This window comes from Eschscholzia californica, unplaced genomic scaffold (assembly GCF_041429995.1).
Source record: "Eschscholzia californica isolate CP2 unplaced genomic scaffold, dmEscCali1.0.p SCAF_3, whole genome shotgun sequence".
Classification (NCBI taxonomy): Eukaryota; Viridiplantae; Streptophyta; class Magnoliopsida; order Ranunculales; family Papaveraceae; genus Eschscholzia; species Eschscholzia californica.
In genome coordinates this window covers 7,666,662-7,689,754 of record NW_028238420.1, presented here as the reverse complement: position 1 = coordinate 7,689,754, position 23,093 = coordinate 7,666,662, and the positions used below count along the sequence as shown (strand labels likewise).

General features: G+C 37.9%; 2 protein-coding genes and 1 pseudogene across 3 annotated transcripts; 1 reads left to right on the top strand and 2 right to left on the bottom strand.

Annotated features, from left to right (window-relative positions):
• Positions 1–437: 437 nt before the first annotated feature.
• On the bottom strand, positions 438–3,706 carry LOC147548121 (large ribosomal subunit protein uL4z pseudogene; annotated as a pseudogene). Its single transcript, XR_015237859.1, has one exon. The product of XR_015237859.1 is annotated as a large ribosomal subunit protein uL4z pseudogene (transcript).
• A 9,707-nt stretch (positions 3,707–13,413) lies between these two features.
• Positions 13,414–18,010, top strand: LOC147548120 (Tetratricopeptide repeat (TPR)-like superfamily protein). The gene is made up of 2 exons (XM_086667644.1): positions 13,414–13,771; positions 16,450–18,010. Exon 2 carries the CDS (start codon positions 16,536–16,538, stop codon positions 17,790–17,792), a length of 1,257 nt encoding a protein of 418 aa, XP_086523770.1. The 5' UTR covers positions 13,414–13,771; positions 16,450–16,535; the 3' UTR covers positions 17,793–18,010.
• A 2,114-nt stretch (positions 18,011–20,124) lies between these two features.
• Positions 20,125–22,464, bottom strand: LOC147548119 (ethylene-responsive transcription factor ERF119-like). The gene is made up of 3 exons (XM_086667642.1): positions 22,289–22,464; positions 21,740–22,007; positions 20,125–21,623 (listed from the first exon to the last, which is right to left on the bottom strand). Exon 3 carries the CDS (start codon positions 21,418–21,420, stop codon positions 20,440–20,442), a length of 981 nt encoding a protein of 326 aa, XP_086523768.1. The 5' UTR covers positions 21,421–21,623; positions 21,740–22,007; positions 22,289–22,464; the 3' UTR covers positions 20,125–20,439.
• Positions 22,465–23,093: the final 629 nt, after the last annotated feature.

Below are 23,093 nucleotides of genomic sequence, written 5' to 3'. Positions count from 1 at the left end.
TCTGGGTCAGCCACTGGGTTGACCTTATTTGCTTTAGAGTCAAAGCTTAAGACACCTAAAAGGCTCGTAACGACCTCCAACTTCTGGACTTAGGTGTTAGAGCTCTTTTGGTTTTGTCTCCCTGATGACTTGGATTTGGTCGACCCATTTATTCTTTTGTCGTTTTGTTGGTTTCTTAACTTGGTCAAAGTTGACCATTATTTGGCTCGGCAGAAGTCCCAACACCCCTTAGTCGAAAAACAAAGAGACTAAGGAGTAAAAAAAAAATTTATTTGTTTCGGAATCAAGTGAGTAAGCAATTTAAGTGAGTCTTTTCCTTTTATGTAGGCCGTCTTTTCCAGGGCTCCCTTTTTTGCTAGCATTGTGAATTTTCAGAATGAACGAACTTCGAGAGTTATTGCTCAATTTTTTAGGGATGTGTCACCCTCTTTGATGTAGACGCAGCGGAATAATTAAAGAACAATAAAATAAACTAAGAACAATTAAAGAAAACGATAAACTAAACTTAAATTCTTAATAACTTCAATTGATTTTCTCTTCAAGGTGAATAATAACATGGACTAGATCCCCTTTTATAAGATAATAAACCTTCCTAGATAGACTCAAACTAGGATTCCTAAAATAATAAACTACTCAAACATAGAAACTTTAAAATAAAGAAATATCAAATTAAAGTAACTTCTCTTCTACTAAATAAACTACTATTATGACTTAATAGGGTGTGGGCACGCGTGGACGTGGGCCCACACGCCTATGCGCCTGCATCAGCACCCTGTTCCCCAGAAGGTTCGTCCCGAACCGTTTCGATGAAGAAAACAATTTGATGCTCCCGAATACGATGAAATCTGTCATTGCGATCCGTAATTCCACTTCGAACGGATTTTGCATTGAATGTGGAGGATACCAATGTGCAAGAAAGTGTCACCTCATTCTCATTCCCATATTGTAACGAGTATCGCAAAACTATTTTATGTGAATAAACAACGTATAGCTCGCCATCTTCCCACGGTAGTCGCAACCACTTAATAATATTGCAAAAGTCACTTAAATTGTTGTCGTTTTCCGGGTATAGATGATTTTTGAAGCTTTCTGTAGGCAGCAATGGAAACACCAATGCGTCAAAATCAGGAACCTTCTGCGTATAATAATTACCAGGAAAAACCATAGCATAGAATTCAATGTTACGATCAATAGTTAAAAACGTTTCATCTCCACCAACATCCGTTTGGATTGGATTTTCGAGTGTTACATCCTTGGGTATGGCAGTCCCCTTCTTCATTGGAAGTCTCTCAATATCCTTCTTAATTGGTCTAACAAGAGATGGAACCTCATCAGAGTTAATAATCCTAGATAAATCAGCATGAACCAGTTTTGATCTAGGCAACATATAACCTTTCGTCATCTCAGATTGCTTATCAAAAGTTCCACAAAGTGAATCAATCATTGCAACAACAGATTCGGTTTTAATGATAAATCTTCTTAGATCACCACCATGAGCAATTGTAAGAAGATTTCTTAAGGTTTTAACAAGCTCAGAGCTGCCAGTTCCATAAATAATAATTGGACCTTGGCGAGCAGTATAATGATGATATTGCACTTTACCTTTACCCGGACGGATCAAATCACTATCTTTGGCTTTCTCGGGACAAGCATTGATCAGTTTCAGTAATTTGATTGCCAATGAAGTTATTTCAATAGATTCAGCTGAACCACCGATAAGGAGTGGAAGTTCAGGTATGGAATCGGTACGGTGACCACGAGCAAGAACGAGAGAAGGTGCGACACAAGCAGTTATAGCAGAAACAATGGCGTATCGTCTCAGGTGAACATTGATATTTCTGTGCCACCGACCATAGATTCTGGTTAGTGCAAACATTCGTCCACCACGCCACATGTTACCGAAGACAACATGATCGGCACGATCAGTACCACAGCCGGGAATACGAGGGATACGAGAAACAACACGACTAGTATCCCACGATACAGCCATTAATTGGAAGACGGAATCACTTGCCGCTTTTTTTTTATTTCCACTTCCATCTCATAATCATCATCTTCTTCTTCCTCTTTTAATGCCACTTATTCTTTTTTTTCATCTCTTCTTGTCCTCTCTCTCTACCAACACAATCCTTCCTCTCATTACTATTAGTTGATCCAATCAATACACTTCTGTCATTAATGTTAGCTGATCCAATCAAGGTTATGCAGTTATCCACTATTATCACCTTGATGTGCACGTGAATCTGATTAGTAGCTAAAAGACCCTCATAAGATTTGAGACCATAGAAAAAAATATAATTTTGTGTTCGAGGACCAAGTATATCATAAAGTTTCTAGTATCCGGTTGAAGGGTGGACATAGATTTTAGGGTTTAGTGGTTTAACACTTGGGTAATGTGGATGGAAATTATTTATGGATAAATTAGAATTGTTTTTTTTCCTAATATTGTTGAGTGAACATGGAGTTGATTAGGGTGATGTGTGTTGTGGGTAGGACCAATATAGGAGGGACGGTTGGTGTGTTCTAATGGAGAGATAGTGAAATTTTCAATTAGGGTTTGAGTGTTAAATTCGGTGTGGCTAGGGTGGAGGAAAAGGTTTTCTTGATTTTCTGAAATAAGAGGAGACGGTGGCGGTTTAAAAATTTTATGATTGGAAACAAGGATGTCTTCTCCCGAAATTGCATATGTATCAAATAATTCGACTAGGCATGGATTCTTCCGATCACGACTAGGGTCTATGTTCAATGAAGGAAAACTACTTCCTTCTTCTTTCTTCGTCGTCGATCGAATTTTTCTGTTTGTGTCAATAACTTCTCCTTCAATATTATCAATCTTAGTGATTGAAGTAACTTCGGAGAACTGTCTTCCAGATTCAATTTTTGACGTTTGTTGATCGGTGAAGGAGAAAGGTGGTGTGGTTGGAACGGTTGTAGGGTTTATGTATGTTAATGGGAAAACCGGTGAGAGTGGTGGTGTAGTGTTAATGTGAATCGGTGGGAGGAAAGTGGTTGAGCATGGGTTAGTGTTAGATTGACCAAGTGGTGGATTTGAAATTGGTGTTGTCGTTGGGAGTGGTTGTGGTAATGATGTTTGAATGGAAGTAGTAGATGAAGGAGTAGTGGTAAAAGAGGGAGACTTACATATGCCTTCGAGTTGTTTAGATAGCTTCATGATCGAATCATTGACTTGATCGAATTTTTCCATAGTTTCCTTCTTGTGATTTTCGAATTTTTCCATAGTTTCCTTCTTGTAATTTTTGAAAGCTTCTTCCAATTTTGTAACCGAGGATAACTTCTTGTTGATGTTGTCCCATTCGGAGGCAAAAGTTGGTGTTTTCTCTTTGATTGTTGGAGTAGGAACGGTAGGATTAACCATTGTGATTGGTTAAAAAAAAATGGCTCTGAATACCACTTGATGTAGACGCAGCGGAATAATTAAAGAACAATAAAATAAACTAAGAACAATTAAAGAAAACGATAAACTAAACTTAAATTCTTAATAACTTCAATTGATTTTCTCTTCAAGGTGAATAATAACATAGACTAGATCCCCTTTTATAAGATAATAAACCTTCCTAGATAGACTCAAACTAGGATTCCTAAAATAATAAACTACTCAAACATAGAAACTTTAAAATAAAGAAATATCAAATTAAAGTAACTTCTCTTCTACTAAATAAACTACTATTATGACTTAATAGGGTGTGGGCACGCATGGACGTGGGCCCACACGCCTATGCGCCTGCATCACTCTTGGTCCCACGTTTCTCTGTTATTTAATTGTTCCTCTTGTAGGCATGTGACTTGCCCTTAATCATTGTTTAAGCTTCATTGATCTCGCCTCGTCATTACTACAAATCTCTTGTTCTGTTATAAGTCCTCTTCATTTGACCTCAAATTTTTCTTTATTCAACTGTATAATTTCTTCTCTCTTTGGTGAATTGTTCTCTACCCAACCATTACTTCAGACGTCGATCTTTTTTATTTCAACCCTACTCGATTTGAACCAATTTCCACTTTGTCAGATATGTGTTTTCATATTAACTTTGTTTCTGACTCGGTCAGATATTCGCCTCGATTTTGCTTAAGGCATGCAGGATTCGCCCGTTCCCAAAGCATTGTGATGAGTCATGAAGATGCCTCATTTGAATCTCTTAATTTGGGCTAATTAGTCTATTTCGAGCAGTTACTCTCATGAATTACTTGTTTCTCTTGTCCAGGTGTCTTTTATGGAATTGAGAGCGAAAAACTGTTAAAATCGGGAGAAAGACACACTTGAGGGGCATTTCGGTCATTTTGTGATTAAGGTGTTCTATAAATTTTAGTAATCGGTTGAAAAGTAGTGTTCAAGACAAATCCAACGACGAAAGCGGAACTGGAATTGGAGTCCGGATTAGGGAAATAGAGCAAGTCGAAATTGGGGTCAAAATCACTTGATCAAAGACCAGTACGGACACGTGTCGCCTGACAGAAGCGCGAGATATTGGTAGTCGGTATACTCTCGGGCGTAAGGGTACAAGATTCGGGATTTGTGGGGTCATTATCAGGTACTTTCCTCACCTAATACCTTTGCTGCTCCCATGTGCATCTGACGGACAAATAAAGGGAAACCTCGATCCGACGGTCATGTAGACAAACACGTGAACTAACTTGGTAGCCCCTGTTGCACTGTATCTCACGCTATCACTGGCCAGGCAACCCAACTTCACGTGTTTTGTGGAATTTGAATTTCAAATGTTCCCCTCAAGTATGCTAGTGTTGGCCAAAATTAGTGGGACTTCTTTCTTTCATCTCACGTGAACAGTAGCAAGAAATGGAAAGTGGGATATGATATCATGGAAGGAAAAGCTAGAGAGATATTGTTGAGAGAGAGAAAGAAACCGAGATGGATATATTAACTAGAGAAGGAAATAATTTTAGAAGAGAAGGAAAGAGAACAACAAGGAAAGAAGCTTGATTGATGAAGATATTTTTCTATAGAGAGAGAGACCTCTCGGCTGATATAAAAGAAAAGAGATGGCAGCCATTGAAGCATCTCATCTTTGGGGTCCTCTCGGGTTAGACAGAAACGAAGTAGAGAGAGAGAGAAGATAAAAACAGGGAGCTCGGTTTTGTGAGAAATTAATCACATCTTCTTCACGGCTAGCAAAGAGAGAAACAAGAAAAAGATCATTCATCATCATCATCACCTATCCTTCTTCTTCTTCTCCTGTAACTTATCCTTTTTGTGAGAGAAAGGAAGGATTAACAGTGTAGAGAGAGAAAGAGAGATTTGTAGTGAGAGAAAGAGAAAACAGAGAGAGAGAACCGAGAGCTAGAGAGAAAGAGATTATCATTAGTTTTCTTTCTTTCTTAATTGCTTTTCTTTTTCTTTTCCATCTTTATTTCTGTTTCTTAGTGAGAGAGAGAGAGAGATTATAGAGGAAGACAGAAAGATTGTAGAGAGAGAGAGATTAACAGTGAGATTATTTCTTTCGGTTTTAAGGAAATTTTGATTTGTTTCAATGTTATTTCTGGTTAAATAAGTTCAAGAGATAGAAAAGAAAAGTTAGAGAGAGTTTATAAAGAATAAACAGAAAGTGTAGAGAGAGAAAGAGAATTGGAGAAGGTGAGAAAACAGGTGAGAAAATTATTTTCTCACAGGGAAAATATTTCCGGAAGACGAGAAAATCGTTTTCCCAGAGGGTGCGTTTGGCAGAACAGTGGAAAATCAGCAGGAAATCCTTTCCCTAAGGTTCTGTTTGGTTGCGCAGAAGGAAAAAAAACGAAAAAAGGTGTTTTCTCTCCGATTCTTTACTTTATTTTCCAATTCTTTTTACATAATGCCTATGAGTAACTAATTTTTCTATCTAGGGTTTTAGATGAAGTTTCAATAATTATTCTGATGATTAATTTATTAAAGTTTTTATTATTTTAACGATAATATCTTCCGGGTTTTTAGACCATCCATGGACTGAAAACCTGAGTTATATAAAGAACTATCTAATCAGACCAAAATTAATTTGTCGTTAGAATTGTTAGGAAGACGGATTCAGAAAACCCTAGGCCCTCCCCCATTTGAGTTCCTTGTATCATTTGTAATTATTTTATTTTCTTAATTCTATTTTAATATTTTATTTATTTTATTTTATTACCAAAACCTCATCAAAACCAAAAACCAAGTTACTTCCAAGTCTTAGAATAGGTTTCACTTAGTCTCTGAGGAACGAACCGGTCTTACCGGAATTTATTACAACTTGACACCCGTGCACTTGCGGGTGTAGACCTATTTAGGGTAACCTTTTAGGCCCATCAAGTTTTTGGCGCCGCTGCCGGGGACTATGTTTTAAATTTATTCTAATTTTGGAAAGTTTTTATTTTTGGTAAGTTTTTATTTTTGGCCACTTTGACTTGCTTCTCTATTTTTGGTGTGTAGGGCATTAAGGAGCGAAAGAGAAGGCGCAAACAAGGAGGAGGAGGAGTCGAAAAGAAGAAATTTACAGTTTTATTTTATTTTATTTTATTTTTTTGGTGAGAGAGAGACTTTAGACTTTTTAGATTTTATTTTTGGATTTAAGTTTTGACCCTAATTTAAAGGGCATAAATTGTAACCGAAAAACGAAAGAAGCCTCGGGTTCGGACACTTAAGGGAAGAGTGGCCCGGGTCGTCATCAAAGGTCGTCGCCCGTCTCGAACGGGAGGTAACTTTCTCTAATCACCCACGAATCCCCTGTTAGTGGGTACTTTTTATAAGATCTTCGTAGTGCTTCCTCGGTTTTCGTGTTAAAAAAAAAAAAAAGAGACCAAAAGAAAGGAGTCAAGTTTAGTTACATAAGTGTCAATTCTCATCTTGTGATCGTGCCTGACCATCATGGCACATTTTTCCAATGGTTGGACGTACCCTGTTGATGATGATGACCTTGATCTAAAGGGACCCGTAATCAACCGAACTGATATAACCTTAAGAGAATACCAACAGTTGCGTAAAGACTGGCTTAACCAACGTGGTGCGACTCTAAGAGATTGTCAACGACTTAAAGAGGGGAATAGGCTAGTTGAGCCTAACCGAACTGGTATGACCCTAGGAGAGTACCAACAGATGTGTAGAGACGAGCCTAACCGACCGGGTATGACATTTCAGGATTATAAACGAATGTCTAGAAACAGTCCGATTAGTGAGTGGAGTAGACCATATGAGCCTGATCAATCTCATATGACATTAGGAGATTATCAACAAATGTGTAGAGATGGTCCGATTAGCGATGGATATGGTCCGACGCCAAATATATATGAGAGACCTTATTGTCCACACTATTCTGAGACCAATGACTTTAGAGACAGGTATGATCCTAATATGTACGGAGGAAGTTATTATCAAGAGTCTACGTTTAATTACACTAGCGAACCTTATTACGAGGAGACTCTTGAAGATAGATCTCGATCAGAGTCCGAGAGTCGTCTTATTGAGATTATGTCACAATTTGCGACTCAAATGCAGCAGGATACTGAGTCCTTGGCTCAACAGGTAAAAATGTTTAAGTCACAGTTGTTCGCCGACGAGGAAGGGGTTTCACCACCCCAAACTCAGGAAGGTACTAGGTACGATGACGAGGTTAATACGTCTAACCCTAGTACTAAGTTAAATGTCGATGAATTTACTGATAATATCCTAGAGCCTGAAAGGTCTGATGACCTTGTTGTCTTGCTTCCTCCACCTATGTCATCTCACCATGATAGGACTGTATTAGACGTTGATATCCAGAATGACGGCGCTATGAGCAAGTTTGGGAATGACACTATTCTGAACTTTCCGACATTTGAGATTTGTAAGGAGTCAGCCTTAGATGAAATTCTAGGAAGGCATGATATTATGAATGACTGCGAGACTCCAGATGTATTTGAGGACATTGATGACAGTAGAGACATGTTAGATAGTTTGTCAGACTGTTTACCTAAGGAAACCATGGACCTTGATGTGGTCCCCGAGCATATTGCCTTACCCTTAGAGTCTAGTTTGACCTTTCACATGGTCTCAGACTCGGTTGTTGATCCCTTTTGGGACACTTCAGATGTCTCCTCGAGAACGTCTATGGAAATAGTGGATATTCTATCCACTAAACTTGCAGATGACTTTCTGCCTTCGACGGATATATTGGCCCTTCATTGTTATGTCGATCCTTTTGATGACTTTCTAGTCATTGGTCCGAGTATTTATAGTTACTTAGTGGACTGTGCATCCACTAAGTTTGGGGATTGCCCTTCTTATTTGATAGTCTCACATGCACTCTCTGCAATTCACAAAAATGTGAGACTTTCGTTCACTGAAAACTTTGTGTTTTGGGTGGACCCACAGATGTATCGAATATTGGTTTACAGTTAATCACATATCTGTAATCCAGTAGGTTAATTCTTTTTATTTTTTCGAATCATCTGTTTCGTCTGGCTGAAGACGTTAAACTTAGCGCTTTCTGGGAGGCAACCCACGCTTAGGACTTCCGAATCAGGTAATATCTTTCCCTCATCCTATCATTTTTACATAGTCTTCAGAACATTGAGGACAATGTTCGGTTTAAGTTTGGGGATAGGGGAATGAATTTTTTGCTAAGTCCTTATTTCAAAAATTCAAAAGGGTTCAAAAAATTTTCAAAATTTTAAAAATTTTGGATTGAAAATGTGAGTTTAGTTGTTTTTGCTTGTTAATAGTTATAGAGTCTAGTTTGTCAGACTATCCGTTTGCTAAAGGTTTTTCCATGAATTTCGAGTCTTGAAGTTGTCTGTGCACTAGCTATGTGAGTGTTAGATAGGTGAAGAGTAGACTTTTCTGAGAGAACTTAATTGATCATTAGTGGAGACTTAACCCATGTGAGATTCTGAGCCTTTCTTGTTGTTTTGAGTGATCTCTTCTGAGCTAACTCCGAGTAGAGTGAAGAGCTACTCAACCTCGCAACATTCATTAGAGCTCAGTTGATCTCTTGAGTTCGAATTTTACAACCACTAGGGATGTCATCAGGAAGTAAACCTTTCTCTTGTAGTCTGAGAAACTTGAAAACGAACCCTGAGAATAAGGCAATGAAGAGAATTATACCCAAGGAAAGAATAATGTCAAGAAAGTTCTTTGTGTATTTGAGTTTGGTTACCGGAAAAGTACTATGAAAAAAAAAAAAAAAAAAAATGTTTGTTTAGTTGTTTTAAGTGTTTATCCTTTGAAGAAATTCTTGAAGATTTGAAGACGTCGAGTTCTCAGGAGTTCTAGTCACATCATCATTAGTGTCTATCGACCTCTAGGAAGCATTGTTAGATAGTTGATCAGGTGAGAAGAGTTGGTTAGCTTCCCCATTCCGTATTAGTGGTTGTTTCCTTTCTATGAGATCAGTCGTTCACCAAACTTTTAGTCCATCTTTTGTAATGTGTTGAGTTTCTGTCACACTCATACTCGCGCATTGAGTGAGCCATTTCTGAGTGACTTTAATTTTCGAGTGTATGACCGTGAGGCAGTAGTCGAGGCAAAATGTATTGAGAAGGTAATCGAGGTCTTGTCTGTTTGGAACCAAAATGATACTCATATTGGCTGGTCACGTGCACTTTAGGTCTTGATTACTAGTGAAGGGAATTTTAGCTTTTGTATGGTCTGGTCGACTTGGATTTTATTTTTATTAACTTTCAAAAAAAATCTACCGGATAAACATTTTTAGACCCTATTGGATTTTGAAATTTCTGAATTTTGTGGGTATATTCACTGCAAACCCTCACGAGACAAAACTCGTCCTCTAGGGGAAACCTAGAGGTTTAACGGCTTGTTGCACGTGCTAAGTGCAATCGTGATTCCCTACGAAAGTGGTGAATTAGGTTTGGTTTCATTTTTCTGTTTTGCTCGAGGACTAGCAAAATCTAAGTCTGGGGATGTTTGATGAGTCATGAAGATGCCTCATTTGAATCTCTTAATTTGGGCTAATTAGTCTATTTCGAGCAGTTACTCTCATGAATTACTTGTTTCTCTTGTCCAGGTGTCTTTTATGGAATTGAGAGCGAAAAACTGTTAAAATCGGGAGAAAGACACACTTGAGGGGCATTTCGGTCATTTTGTGATTAAGGTGTTCTATAAATTTTAGTAATCGGTTGAAAAGTAGTGTTCAAGACAAATCCAACGACGAAAGCGGAACTGGAATTGGAGTCCGGATTAGGGAAATAGAGCAAGTCGAAATCGGGGTCAAAATCATTTGATCAAAGACCAGTACGGACACGTGTCGCCTGACAGAAGCGCGAGATATTGGTAGTCGGTATACTCTCGGGCGTAAGGGTACAAGATTCGGGATTTGTGGGGTCATTATCAGGTACTTTCCTCACCTAATACCTTTGCTGCTCCCATGTGCATCTGACGGACAAATAAAGGGAAACCTCGATCCGACGGTCATGTAGACAAACACGTGAACTAACTTGGTAGCCCCTGTTGCACTGTATCTCACGCTATCACTGGCCAGGCAACCCAACTTCACGTGTTTTGTGGAATTTGAATTTCAAATGTTCCCCTCAAGTATGCTAGTGTTGGCCAAAATTAGTGGGACTTCTTTCTTTCATCTCACGTGAACAGTAGCAAGAAATGGAAAGTGGGATATGATATCATGGAAGGAAAAGCTAGAGAGATATTGTTGAGAGAGAGAAAGAAACCGAGATGGATATATTAACTAGAGAAGGAAATAATTTTAGAAGAGAAGGAAAGAGAACAACAAGGAAAGAAGCTTGATTGATGAAGATATTTTTCTATAGAGAGAGAGACCTCTCGGCTGATATAAAAGAAAAGAGATGGCAGCCATTGAAGCATCTCATCTTTGGGGTCCTCTCGGGTTAGACAGAAACGAAGTAGAGAGAGAGAGAAGATAAAAACAGGGAGCTCGGTTTTGTGAGAAATTAATCACATCTTCTTCACGGCTAGCAAAGAGAGAAACAAGAAAAAGATCATTCATCATCATCATCACCTATCCTTCTTCTTCTTCTCCTGTAACTTATCCTTTTTGTGAGAGAAAGGAAGGATTAACAGTGTAGAGAGAGAAAGAGAGATTTGTAGTGAGAGAAAGAGAAAACAGAGAGAGAGAACCGAGAGCTAGAGAGAAAGAGATTATCATTAGTTTTCTTTCTTTCTTAATTGCTTTTCTTTTTCTTTTCCATCTTTATTTCTGTTTCTTAGTGAGAGAGAGAGAGAGATTATAGAGGAAGACAGAAAGATTGTAGAGAGAGAGAGATTAACAGTGAGATTATTTCTTTCGGTTTTAAGGAAATTTTGATTTGTTTCAATCTTATTTCTGGTTAAATAAGTTCAAGAGATAGAAAAGAAAAGTTAGAGAGAGTTTATAAAGAATAAACAGAAAGTGTAGAGAGAGAAAGAGAATTGGAGAAGGTGAGAAAACAGGTGAGAAAATTATTTGTTTCAATCTTAATTTGTCGTTAGAATTGTTAGGAAGACGGATTCAGAAAACCCTAGGCCCTCCCCCATTTGAGTTCCTTGTATCATTTGTAATTATTTTCTTTTCGTAATTCTATTTTAATATTTTATTTATTTTATTTTATTACCAAAACCTCATCAAAACCAAAAACCAAGTTACTTCCAAGTCTTAGAATAGGTTTCACTTAGTCTCTGAGGAACGAACCGGTCTTACCGGAATTTATTACAACTTGACACCCGTGCACTTGCGGGTGTAGACCTATTTAGGGTAACCTTTTAGGCCCATCACATTGCACAATAGCTTCTCTTCAAATTTGTTTAATGTTCCTTTTATCTTTATTCTTCATATCTATAAATAGCTTTCTACATTATGAATTTTCATGGACAACTCTTCCTCATTATTGAGTTCCTCTATTTTCTTAACCCTCTTGGTTTAAGACGTTTCTTTATCCAACTGTTGATGATTTATATCGTCCACCCAATGAAGTTATGCTAACACAGAGGTCCACCTAAGGAAACTATGCAATCGCTAGAGCCCACTCTACTTCCACCCTCGACATCGGATGTGGAGTTGGTTTGTTGGGAAGATTTTTCGTCACCGCCACTCCTGCCTGTCAAAAATGATTGGAGGGTGGTTATGTGTCCTCAGGGTTGTAGCTCTTCTTTCATCCTCCTTTGATTAAGAACATAAAGGCAATGAGATATAATTTAGAAGGTATTTTGAACTTCACCACTAAAGAAAGATCGAGAGGAATTTTGCATCTGATTCGAGCCAACCTAAACCGTGGCGGTCAATCTGACTGCTCAGGTGTTTCAAGTAGAATAACTGTAATTTGGAGTTCGAGGAAAAGAGAATTAAGGTAATTTTAAAGCTTAACTATCTCATTATTTGTTTGTGAATGTGATCCTGGAAATAACTAATTTGGAGTTTGAGCAAGAGAATTAAGATAAATCCCAATACTTTTCTAGTTTGATATCTGGTTAGCTGAAACACGGTCGTGGCTGAGAAATTCGGGGTCTTTCGTACAAAAAATTACAAGCAAAAGTCGAATAAAATGCAAGATTATTTACCAGTAGATAGATGAAATACATTTTGAAGTCGTAAGAAAAAAATCTATTTTTTAATATTATTTTTTATAAAATATTTAGTCTAAAACCCCACTATCACTTGTGATTTGTGAAAAAAAAAAGTTTTCTATCTTAAATTATATTTATAACTACATTTAATATTAGAAATTTTGTCAACACTTGGTTGCCCGACTGGTTAAAGTGTTGACATATATTCCAGAGGTCCCTGAAGGTCCCGGGTTCGATCCTCAGACAAGGGCATAAATAATGTAGATAGACTTTAGGTCATAGTTTAGGTGGGCTTTAGGCCTGTTCTTGTTTAATTTGGCAGCTACCGTGCTTATCACATCCTTGATGTATCAACTCTTTGTATTGACTATCGTACATCAAAGTCAAATTAAAATATATATATGTATGTGTATATATAAGAAGTTCTATAATTTTCATAGAACTTCTTATATATGATGGCCATGGGATTCGAACATGTGTCCCATGGATGGAACTCAAGGAGGTTACCAACTGAGTTGCTTAACATCCTATAATTAAAAAGTTGTCTTTAATGTTAATATACTAATTTAACTTAAGCATTTTTAACAAGTAGGCCCCTTGGTGGTGGGGGGCCAGTGCGGACACCCTGTCCGCACCCCCCACCACACGACCCTTAGCTTGAAATACTCTATGTGCTAGGCTAGCGTAATTTTTTCTGTTTGATGACAAGTTAACTTACAACACTCTTTGTGTTTAGATAACATGATTTTTTTTCTCGTTTAATGTCTGATTAGTGGAATACGCTCCTTGTGTTAAGCTAGCAAGATTTTTCTCTTTTGATGTGTGGTTTTTTTTTTTTTTTTTTTTTTGTTGAAATATCTTTTGATGTGTGGTTAGTTGAAAACACTCTTTGTACCAAGCTAGCAATGATTTTATCATTTGATGTGTGGTTAATTAACTGCAAACACTCTATGCGCAAAGTTAATATCATCCGTCGCGATTGTAAAATATGCTCCCCAAAAGGCCATTGCCGACAGCTTCCCAAACGTGACGGCTTTCCCGTGCGGGGATGGCAGTGGCCTATTTTGCCCTAATTTGGGCGTTACATTACATTCGACCCTATTCGTCTCTCTCTCTCTAGTCTCTACGCTGGTTCTTCCTTTCGCCATCGCGAACGACGACGATGATCCTTCATAACTGGCACCAACTTAATACATCTTCCCCATCATCTTAGTTCATCACCACCACGCACCTTTGACTTTACCATCAATCTCAGTTTTATCAAAATCATCATCCTAGGTACATAATCTCTCTCTCTCTCTCTCTCTCTCTCTCTCTCTCTCTCTCTCTCTCTCTCTCTCTCTCTCTCTCTCTCTCTCTCTCTCTCTCTTATCATCAATTCCTGGTACACGGAAAATTTAGATCAAAACCCTAGTCTCTCATTATTCTGAAATAGAGAAGTCATTTTTTAGGTGAAAGTTTGGTTTTTTATAGAACACTATCTGTTTGTCACTATACATAATTTGAGAACTAAGATGATTTACTAGCACTACTATCTGTTAGGGCTCATGACTTAAATTTAGCATATAGGCGTCGTGTATTACAAGTCTGTTTTTTTTTTGCTTGCTATCATATTCAAAATAAAAATAAAAAATATTCCATGTGTACTCGTAGTGGTAGAGTTTATCGATATGCTGTCGTTAATACCTGATTGACTGGTTTAGAAACTTCTCATGAGAAAACCCTCAATGCTGAATATAATAGGGAATCTCACAACCAACGGTCCAACACCATGAAAATGATCATAGTAATGGTCGTAGAAATGGCGGTGGACGATGTAGACCACCAACACGAGAACGCGATATGAACCATGACGGGTTTGACTCCGATGCTAGGATAATGAACAAAGTTAAGATAGGGGGGCGGACCCGTTTTTCGATGGACAACTAGTCCCAAAATTATTCATTGATTGGATGGAGACATGGACCGCTACTTTGATTGGTATGAAATGTCAGAAGCACGTAAGGTTAGGTTTGCTAACATGAAACTGGTTGGGCAAGCAAAATTGTTTTGGAACTCTATTGAATGCCGTCTTGAAAGAGGTGGTGAGGAGCTTATCTCTTTGCGGGACGAATGAAGGAGGGGCAATATCAAAGAGGGTCCTCTTATGATATGCTCACAACTTGAGTTTGAATTGATTCCCCATAATATTAACAGCTTGGAACATGCCTACCATATGTTGCAAGTGCTAGAGTGATATTTAAACCACTAACACCCAAACACGGTTTAGAATTTCAGCCAACTAATGCGAGTTGAACTGTTGAAGATAAATTTATGGAGGTCAATCCTCTGAAGGGTAGTCGAGTACCCCGTCCGCTGCTAGAATTGAAAGAGTAAGAGGAACAAATGAGTGTTCCAAAGGGATTGAATTAAACCGATGCTACACTTGCCAAGGGTTTGCACATTATTATTTCCATTGCCCTTCTAAGACAATAGGTAAAACCCTAATGATTGAAAGACGTGAGGCAAGAGAACAGTATGTGTTTCAAGAGGAAACTCATGAGCCCGAAGTTAGGGACAACAATGAAGAAATGGAGGCTGCATGTGTCATGGTATTTAGGTGTGTCCTAACACAACAAAAGAGGAATGGTGATTGGCGTTGAACTTCCATCATTTATACTTATACCAAGTGGTGATAAGAATTGAAAAGTCATTATTGATGGTGGTAGTTGTGCTAAACTGCTAATGTGATTTCAGCCAGCATAGCCTCGAGGCGCGCATCAGTGCGCATCTTATGTGCCTTTTCAAACATTGTTTATTAGTGTGGTACTAGTGGTTATATATCTTATAATACAATTACTTTCTTCTTCAGTTCCGTTTCACCTTTCTTGTCCTTCATCATTTTGATGAGTGAGGGTACGTAATGGCAACTAGATCTGTAATAAGTATTTGAAGTAGATTAATTGACAATGAACGTGTCGATATCATTTTTCAGAATTGTACCTACTAGCTGAGATGGAAACTCGAACACACCATCTTGCTAAACATTCTGAAACTGCGAACAATATGAGCAAAGTTGGAAACAATAATCAGAAAACTCAAGAAAATCAGAATTTATTTGACTATGGATTCTGTGACTCTGATGTCTTGGAAGAAGATGAAAAAATTAGTTCTCATTCATTTGTTAGACTCATTTTTCGCATCTCTGAAAGTAGACAAAAAGAAACAGAAGACGTTTTTTATCATCTAATTGTTTTACCTAGCGAGGTGGCTATCGAAGTTATTGGATTAAATGGAGGGAAGAACCACTTATTTTACATGGATTAGAAATGATGATTTGAAAGTACTCGACCAAGACCTTTATGATAAGATCTATGCATTTACTCGCCGGGGTTGGGTGCGAGGGAGAGTTGATAGAGATGGATGGATGCAACCGTTAAAGGGTTGTCAGATGATGGATTCTAAGGACCAAATTCTAATTTGGCATGTCCTTAGATGGAGAGCCCACTTGAGACCTTGAATAATGTGGGGCCTAATTTAAATTGGTTCCACTTTCTTTATAATGTCTTTTAGTGTCCTAGGAGTTTAGACGTTTAAAAGAAGTAAAGGTAGTATGGGATGCCGAACAGTCGAAGGTTAGTTTTATGCCTATATTAAGGGTTATATTTCTGTTGTTTCAGGACAGACAATTTTTTTCAGCAACCATATCTATCTTCTATGTTGGTGTGATGCAAATAGACCCATAGGTATGATGCCTAATGGTTGTAGGTGTGATTCCTAGCTTTTACTGATGTGGTACTAGTGGTTATCTATCTTATAATATAGTTATTTTCTTCTTCAATCCCCTTGTTTCCTTTCTTGTCCTACATCATTCTTATTTACTTCAACATGAATGCGAAAAGTTGGAACTTTTTTTTACGTTCATTCTTGTATTTATTTAAATACGTGTTAATTTTTATTTATTTGAATATGTGCAGGTTTGTTTGCTAACAGATGTTATCAAACAACTGGCAGAGGTAAAGTTATGAGATTTAAAGGGCATTGACCTTCTGGATCGCCCTTGATGTCGGTGAGGTACTCCTCTCTAACTCTCTCTCAACTGAGACGGACTTCTGCTCTGTCTCTACTTTCTCTCTCTTCCTCTCGACCTACTATACTCCCCATCCCAGAACAACAAAACCATCACTCCAACTTGAAAACTCTTCCTTTCCTCCTCAATACTTCATTCCTTCGTTATATCTTCACATCCTCGACTTGTCGTTGCAATTCACAAGAAAATACTTCCTATAACCTGAATTCAACATCAACCGAAAACCCTAACAACATCGTCAATTCTAGAACAAGAACCCCTCTTGAGAAACAGTTTGAGACCTGGGTCGATAAGCTGAAACCTGGATTCACTCCAAATGACGTAGATGATGCCCTAAGATCTCAATCAGATCCTGATCTTGCCCTTGACATTTTCCGGTGGACAGCTCAGCAGCGAAGCTACAAACACAATCACATTACGTACCTCACCATGATTCAAATTGCTGCATCAGGAAAACACTTCGGACATGTTGAAACCCTAATTGAAGAGGTCATTGCTGGTGCTTGCTCCGGAAGTCTACCTCTTTATAACTCGATTATCCGATACTGTTGCAATAAGAGACCTCTGTTCAACCGTGCATTTGATGTTTACAAGAAAATGTTGAAATCTCCAGATTGTAAGCCCTCTCTTGAAACTTACACAATGCTCTTAAATGCCCTTCTTAGGAAATTCAACAAATTAAACATCTCATATGTGTACTTGCACGCCGTTCGATCTTTACTGAAACAAATGAAGATTTCTGGTGTAATTCCTGATACATTCGCTTTGAATTTGATCATTAAAGCTTACTCAAAGTGTTTAGATATGGATGGAGCAATTAGGGTTTTCCGTGAAATGGGTTTATATGGATGTGAACCAAATGAGTATTCATATAGTTACATCACTAAAGGTTTATGTGAGAAAGGAAGAGTAACCCAAGGTATGTGTTTTTACAAAGAGATGAGAGAGAAAGGATTTGTTCCTACTAGTAGTACTTATATGATTCTTATATGTAGTCTTTCGATGGATCGAAGATTTGAAGAGGCAATTACAACTACATTTGATATGTTGAGTAATTCAATGGTTCCTGATCATTTAACTTATAAGACTCTGTTGGAAGAAGTGTGTAGGGAAGGAAAGGGTGATGAAGCTTTTGAACTTTTAGAGAAATTGAGGAAGAAACAAGGTTCAATGAGTGACAGAACTTATAAGAATTTGTTAGATGGATTACATTTTCTCAGTCAGGATTAAATTACAATATGAACAAGCTGTTTGTCCAAATGAATTTGTGCATTCAAATCTCACTGTGTTTGTCCAAATGCCTCCATTAATGAGGATTAGGTTATCATTGTCAAACAGGTGATTGAGATGTCTGGCCAAGTTGTACTTCTCATGTATTTATGTATCTGAATCTCAGTTCGTTAGTTGGATGAGCATTTAAATCTAATATATGGTTCTGAGTTTGAATATGATTTTTCCATTGGTTTGAATCAGAGCATTTTGTTTTACTAGGATATAGCACGTCGAAATTTGTATGTGGAATTTTGAAGTGAAGCATAATTCAATGAGCATTTACCTGTTTAAACACATTTGAACTTTTAAGTTTTTGAAATTTCTCAACCTTTTGTGCAGATGGTGATGAAGAACCAGAATTGCTCAAACATAGTTCCAAATATCGTGCTATGGAAAAACTACAAATTCAAAAGATCGTCCTGTAATCAAGCTATGTAATTAGATTATTAAGAGCCCATTGGAAAATTATAAAACAGTCCACCAGCCTATGGTGCAGTGGTTGGACACCCCTCTGCCCATGAAGTCGTTTGATCGAGTCGTAGTCGAATTCTCAAAAAAATATATATAAAACAACCAAGTGCATAATTTTGTACATCACCGTGAACATCTGGAATATCGTTAACGGTTTCACCTCAAGCATCTTCAATGGTAACAAATGGTTGCCCAATTGGTTGTGCATCCACTCCGAATACCTAGAGGTCAATTGGTCGTGCATCTTCTCTTAAAATTTGGAGGTATGATCCATCTTCCTGATGGCTTTTGACGATAAGCGTATTTTTTGGCTTAATGATAAAGTAGTTTAAACGAGAAGGATAGAGGGCAATCTCTACTTCGTTTAAGAAAGCAGTTTGCTCGTTAAGACTAACTTGAGAAAGCAGTTTGCTCGTTAAGAAGCTATTCGATGTTCTTAGTCCTAATCTCACAGGGGCATCAAAGTGTAGCTAAAAATCGGGTTTATGGGTTGAAGGGCCTTACAACGAGATGGTGTTTGAAAGGACAGACCAATTTGTCTAGGCTTAGTGCAAGTTTTGGTTCTTTGTACAGTTTGTTTTGGGGGGAAGGAGCCCTACAGTGTCCACCCACTGACTTGGCCGGGGCCTAACTGAAAGTGAAATCGTTGGCCTACCCTTCCCAACCAGGGGTATGCTAGGACTCGCGTAGAGCTGCACTTTACGATGTTCATAACCATCGGTCTTGATGTACCAGTAGATACCTTATTGTATCCGTATGGAAGAGATGCGACGAAGTGTTTGTGCAGTGTCTTGATGGAACGCCTAGTGGAATGGTCAAAGCCAATCATCGTAAGCCATGTCCGCCATCACAATATCGAATGAAACTAACCATAGAGTCGTGTGTCGTGTGAAATTATCATCATCGTTCTTAACCGGGACTCAAGTTAAGCTCCATTTCGGAACCTTATGGGGTTAGGCAGTAAAGCATCCCGAGATTGGCGTATCTCGTTGGGTGAGGAGAAGCACTGGGAACCCCAATTTCTTACTTTAGAGCAGTTTCTTTTTCTCGTCCCCTGGCATAGCGCTTCGCTTACGAAACTTCAGAAGAATCAATTGATTTCTCCCTTCTTCATTGATATGTAGGAAAAAGAACTTTCTACCAGCTGGGAAGCTAGTCATCAAGTGGATTGATGAGGATAACTAAGCTGACAAGCCAGAGTTGTCTGCTGGCACAACAGAGTTTTGCCTTGAGTCACGATTCCGCACTTGAGTCAGGGGTGAATGGAGTCTTAGTAGCTTTAGCATGAGAGGAAAGTCGGAGACAGAAATAATTATAAGTTGTGGAAGAAAACGATACAAAGAGAGACAAGACCAACCATATACCAGAGAAAGCACGAAGGCCGATGAATAAGTCTGAATAAGCCTAAGGCCCTCTAGATCTAGATGACAAAACCAACCTTTAGTATACGACAAAGCATGAAGGCCGGTGGATAAGTCTGAATAGGCCTAAGGCCCTCTAGATCTAGATCAGACTTGAGAACCCAAGACACCGGCAACAACCTAGTTATTTTTCATTATCAATCTACTCTCGTGTCACAGCGAAAATAATAATTGCAAAAACACAAACTAGCGAAAAAAGTGAAGCAAAAGAAATGGAAGGTCTTTTCTTCTTCAACAACGAAATGAAAATCTACATGCCTAAATGAAGATCTACATGCATGTGCTTTATGGTCCTGTAACTGTAATCGACTAAAGTAATAGCACAAGCACTCGGCATTTTTATCGGTAAGAACCCTAGGAAAGATCTAGGTAAAATACCTCAAAAATGTTCCACCATCTAGCATGAACTCTTATAGAACTATTTTATTCATTAAACAAAACCTCATTTGCATCAACACAAGAGAAATAGATTTCATCTTTAAGACCTCACTCACATTAACACTCTCTCTTTCTCTCTCTCCTCTTTCAAGGAACAAAGGACTGTAAAAACATTGGGACGGCTCTAAGTAGCACCAAAAAACCCAAAGTCTATAAACTGAAAAATAAAGAAGAAAACAAACTCTCAGTAACTTTTAATCTCAAGAACTATATATCTTATAAGTTCTTCAAATTCTACACAAACCCCGGATAGCGAAAACTAGTAGTATAAAATCCTAAGTTGCAAAACTCATAGGTAAAGAAGGCTCATCCATCCAAGAAAGCTCTTCAGTTTTGAAATCGAAATCCTCAGCTTTGAAATCGAAATCTAAGTTCAGAAGATCATTTTGTTGTTCTGCTTCAAATCCACATAGTTGGAAATCATCAATGTCTCCGAAATCATCAAAATCTTGACCAAAATCATCATTCATTAAGAATGAATCCATATCAAACCCAAGATCGAGGTCTCCATTGATTGAAGGAATCAATGGCTCTTCAAATAAATCTGAAATTGGTAGTTGCTCTTGTTGTTTCTCCTGCTTTTTGTGTTCATTTGATTCACCTCCGATCACGGTGGGTTTGTTTGCTTCATTGGCTTGTTCTTGTTCAACTAAAGCCGAAGCTGAAGCAGATGCATCAAGGACAGATGATGGAGATGATTGGGTTATGAGAGACTCGGACTCCTCATACTCATTGTTGCCATTCTTCTTGTTCTTCTCACTAGAATTGATGCTTTCTCTTTCTAACTCTAGTCTCTTCCATGCTTTTTCATATGCTTCTGAAGCTTTCTCTTCTGTTTCAAAAGTACCCAACCAAACCCTAACACCACGAATTGGATCTCTAATCTCAGCAGCCCATTTTCCCCATCTTCTCTGTCTAACACCTCTGTATTTTGAAGAAGATCTTGATGTTCTCTTTAAACCCTTTTTATCATTAGGGTTTTTGGTGGGTTTCTTAGGGGTTTTGCAGCCATTGTTACTATACTGAGAAGAACTCTCTGTTACTATAGTTGATGGTGATTTAAATGGAATTGATGGAAAATGAATCTCCTGAATCTTTCTCTTAGAACCCATAGATCTATTTTTCTTCTCTACCCTTTCTTCATCTTCAGAAGAAGAATCAGTAGCATTCGGATCGTAGTAAATAACTCTGATCTTTCTGATCATTTTGGTCTGATTTTGTTCTCCCTTCATTAACTGACTCTGAGATCCTGACATTTCTGGATCCAACCCAAAAACTCCCGAAAAATTATACCCTAGAATATATCAATTGAATGTAATCTAGTAAGAATCTCACAAAATCTTAGCTTAAACCCTAAAAACCCTTGAAAAGTCAAGTGAGATCCCCTCTCAAGAACAAGAACAGATAGAAAAACCGTTTAATAAGAAAACCCCTGAATATATCTACTCCTGAACCAATCCTGTAAAATCAAAACCCAAATCAAGAACCCTTAAAAACCCAGATCTGAAATCAAAAATTAAAAGTGGGTTTTGATAATCAAAAGCAAAAGAAACGAAAATCTGAGCAAGTACATACCTTAGTAATCTCAAAGGCATCGAAGCCGTAATCAATCCTTGTTTAAGACACCAAGATTGCATGCAGAGAGAGAAAGGGAAGAAGAAGGAGATTGTAGAGAGAGAAAGAAGAAATGAAAAACCGATGAGTTGCTCGTAATAAGCACCTCGAATAACCAGATCAAAACTAGCAGACATAAATCCCCTCACCACCTACTGTTTTGTTCTTCTCACACTTAAAAACCCTAATTCTCTCTCTCTCTCTCTTCTTTCAGATAAGGAGAGAAGGACTGAAACAAAAACCAACAAAAGTTATAGTAAGATAGACAGCTAGAGAGAGAAAGAAACAAGATTACAAATCTATGGCTACTATTTCAACCTCTCAAAAAAAATGATAAAACCCAAAACCGTGATTCTTTCTTCTCAGAATAATCAGACCACAAACAAAAACCCCCAAATTAAAAGTTATATGGAATGATAAACCTTGAAAAAGATAACAATAAATGACAAGGGAAAATTCGTTCAAAGACCTAACAAGTAAAAGGACTGAAGTTTAGTGACTTGTAGTTACCTATCTTTCTTTCTCTCTCTCTCTAGCTGTTCGTCCGTCCTTCGTTTCTGCGTTTTTCTTTCCAATGTGCTTCTTCAGTTTCTCTCTCTATTCACTCCTTTTTTTGCTGCTGCTTCTTCTTCTTCTCCTTTACGACGTTTTAAGTGGGTGGGTCAAAAGGAACATTTAATGACGATGAGGTGTATAGGGAGAAATGTTTGTTGTATTGGGAGATACGGAATTAAGGGTGTTTTGTTGTTTTTTCAAGGGGAGCAACGATGGACCAAACCGAACTCGGTCGAACCGAACCAAATAATTTTTTAAAAACAATCAACCCATCATTTTTTGGTTTAGCTTCGGCTATTGAAAACCGTCTAAGCTGAACCGACCGAACTATGTATATACGTACTTATGTATATATAATTATATACACATTATATAATATATAAATTAATGATCGTTGCTTAATATGGATTGTTAACTGAGTAATAGATTTTTTTTAGGTATTCAAATTATAATAGTTAAAAGATTGACATTGAATTTTAACTTTCATTCTTCTTGCTTAAGTTTACTTTTTTAATCTCATGTTTGATTTTGTTAATGCAGTTCGGTCAGATTGATCAACCAAATTCAATCGGGTCAAACCGAACCGAGTCGAAAGAAGTCGGTTGACGATTTGATCGGCTCAGCTTCGGCCGATAATTTAGTCAAACCGCCATTAATTGATTTGGCTTCGGTCTGACCCTAAATGTTAGGCAACGGACCGCTGCTCACCCCTAGTTTCTTTTTAGGGGTGAACAAAAATCGAACTAATTGACTGAACCAA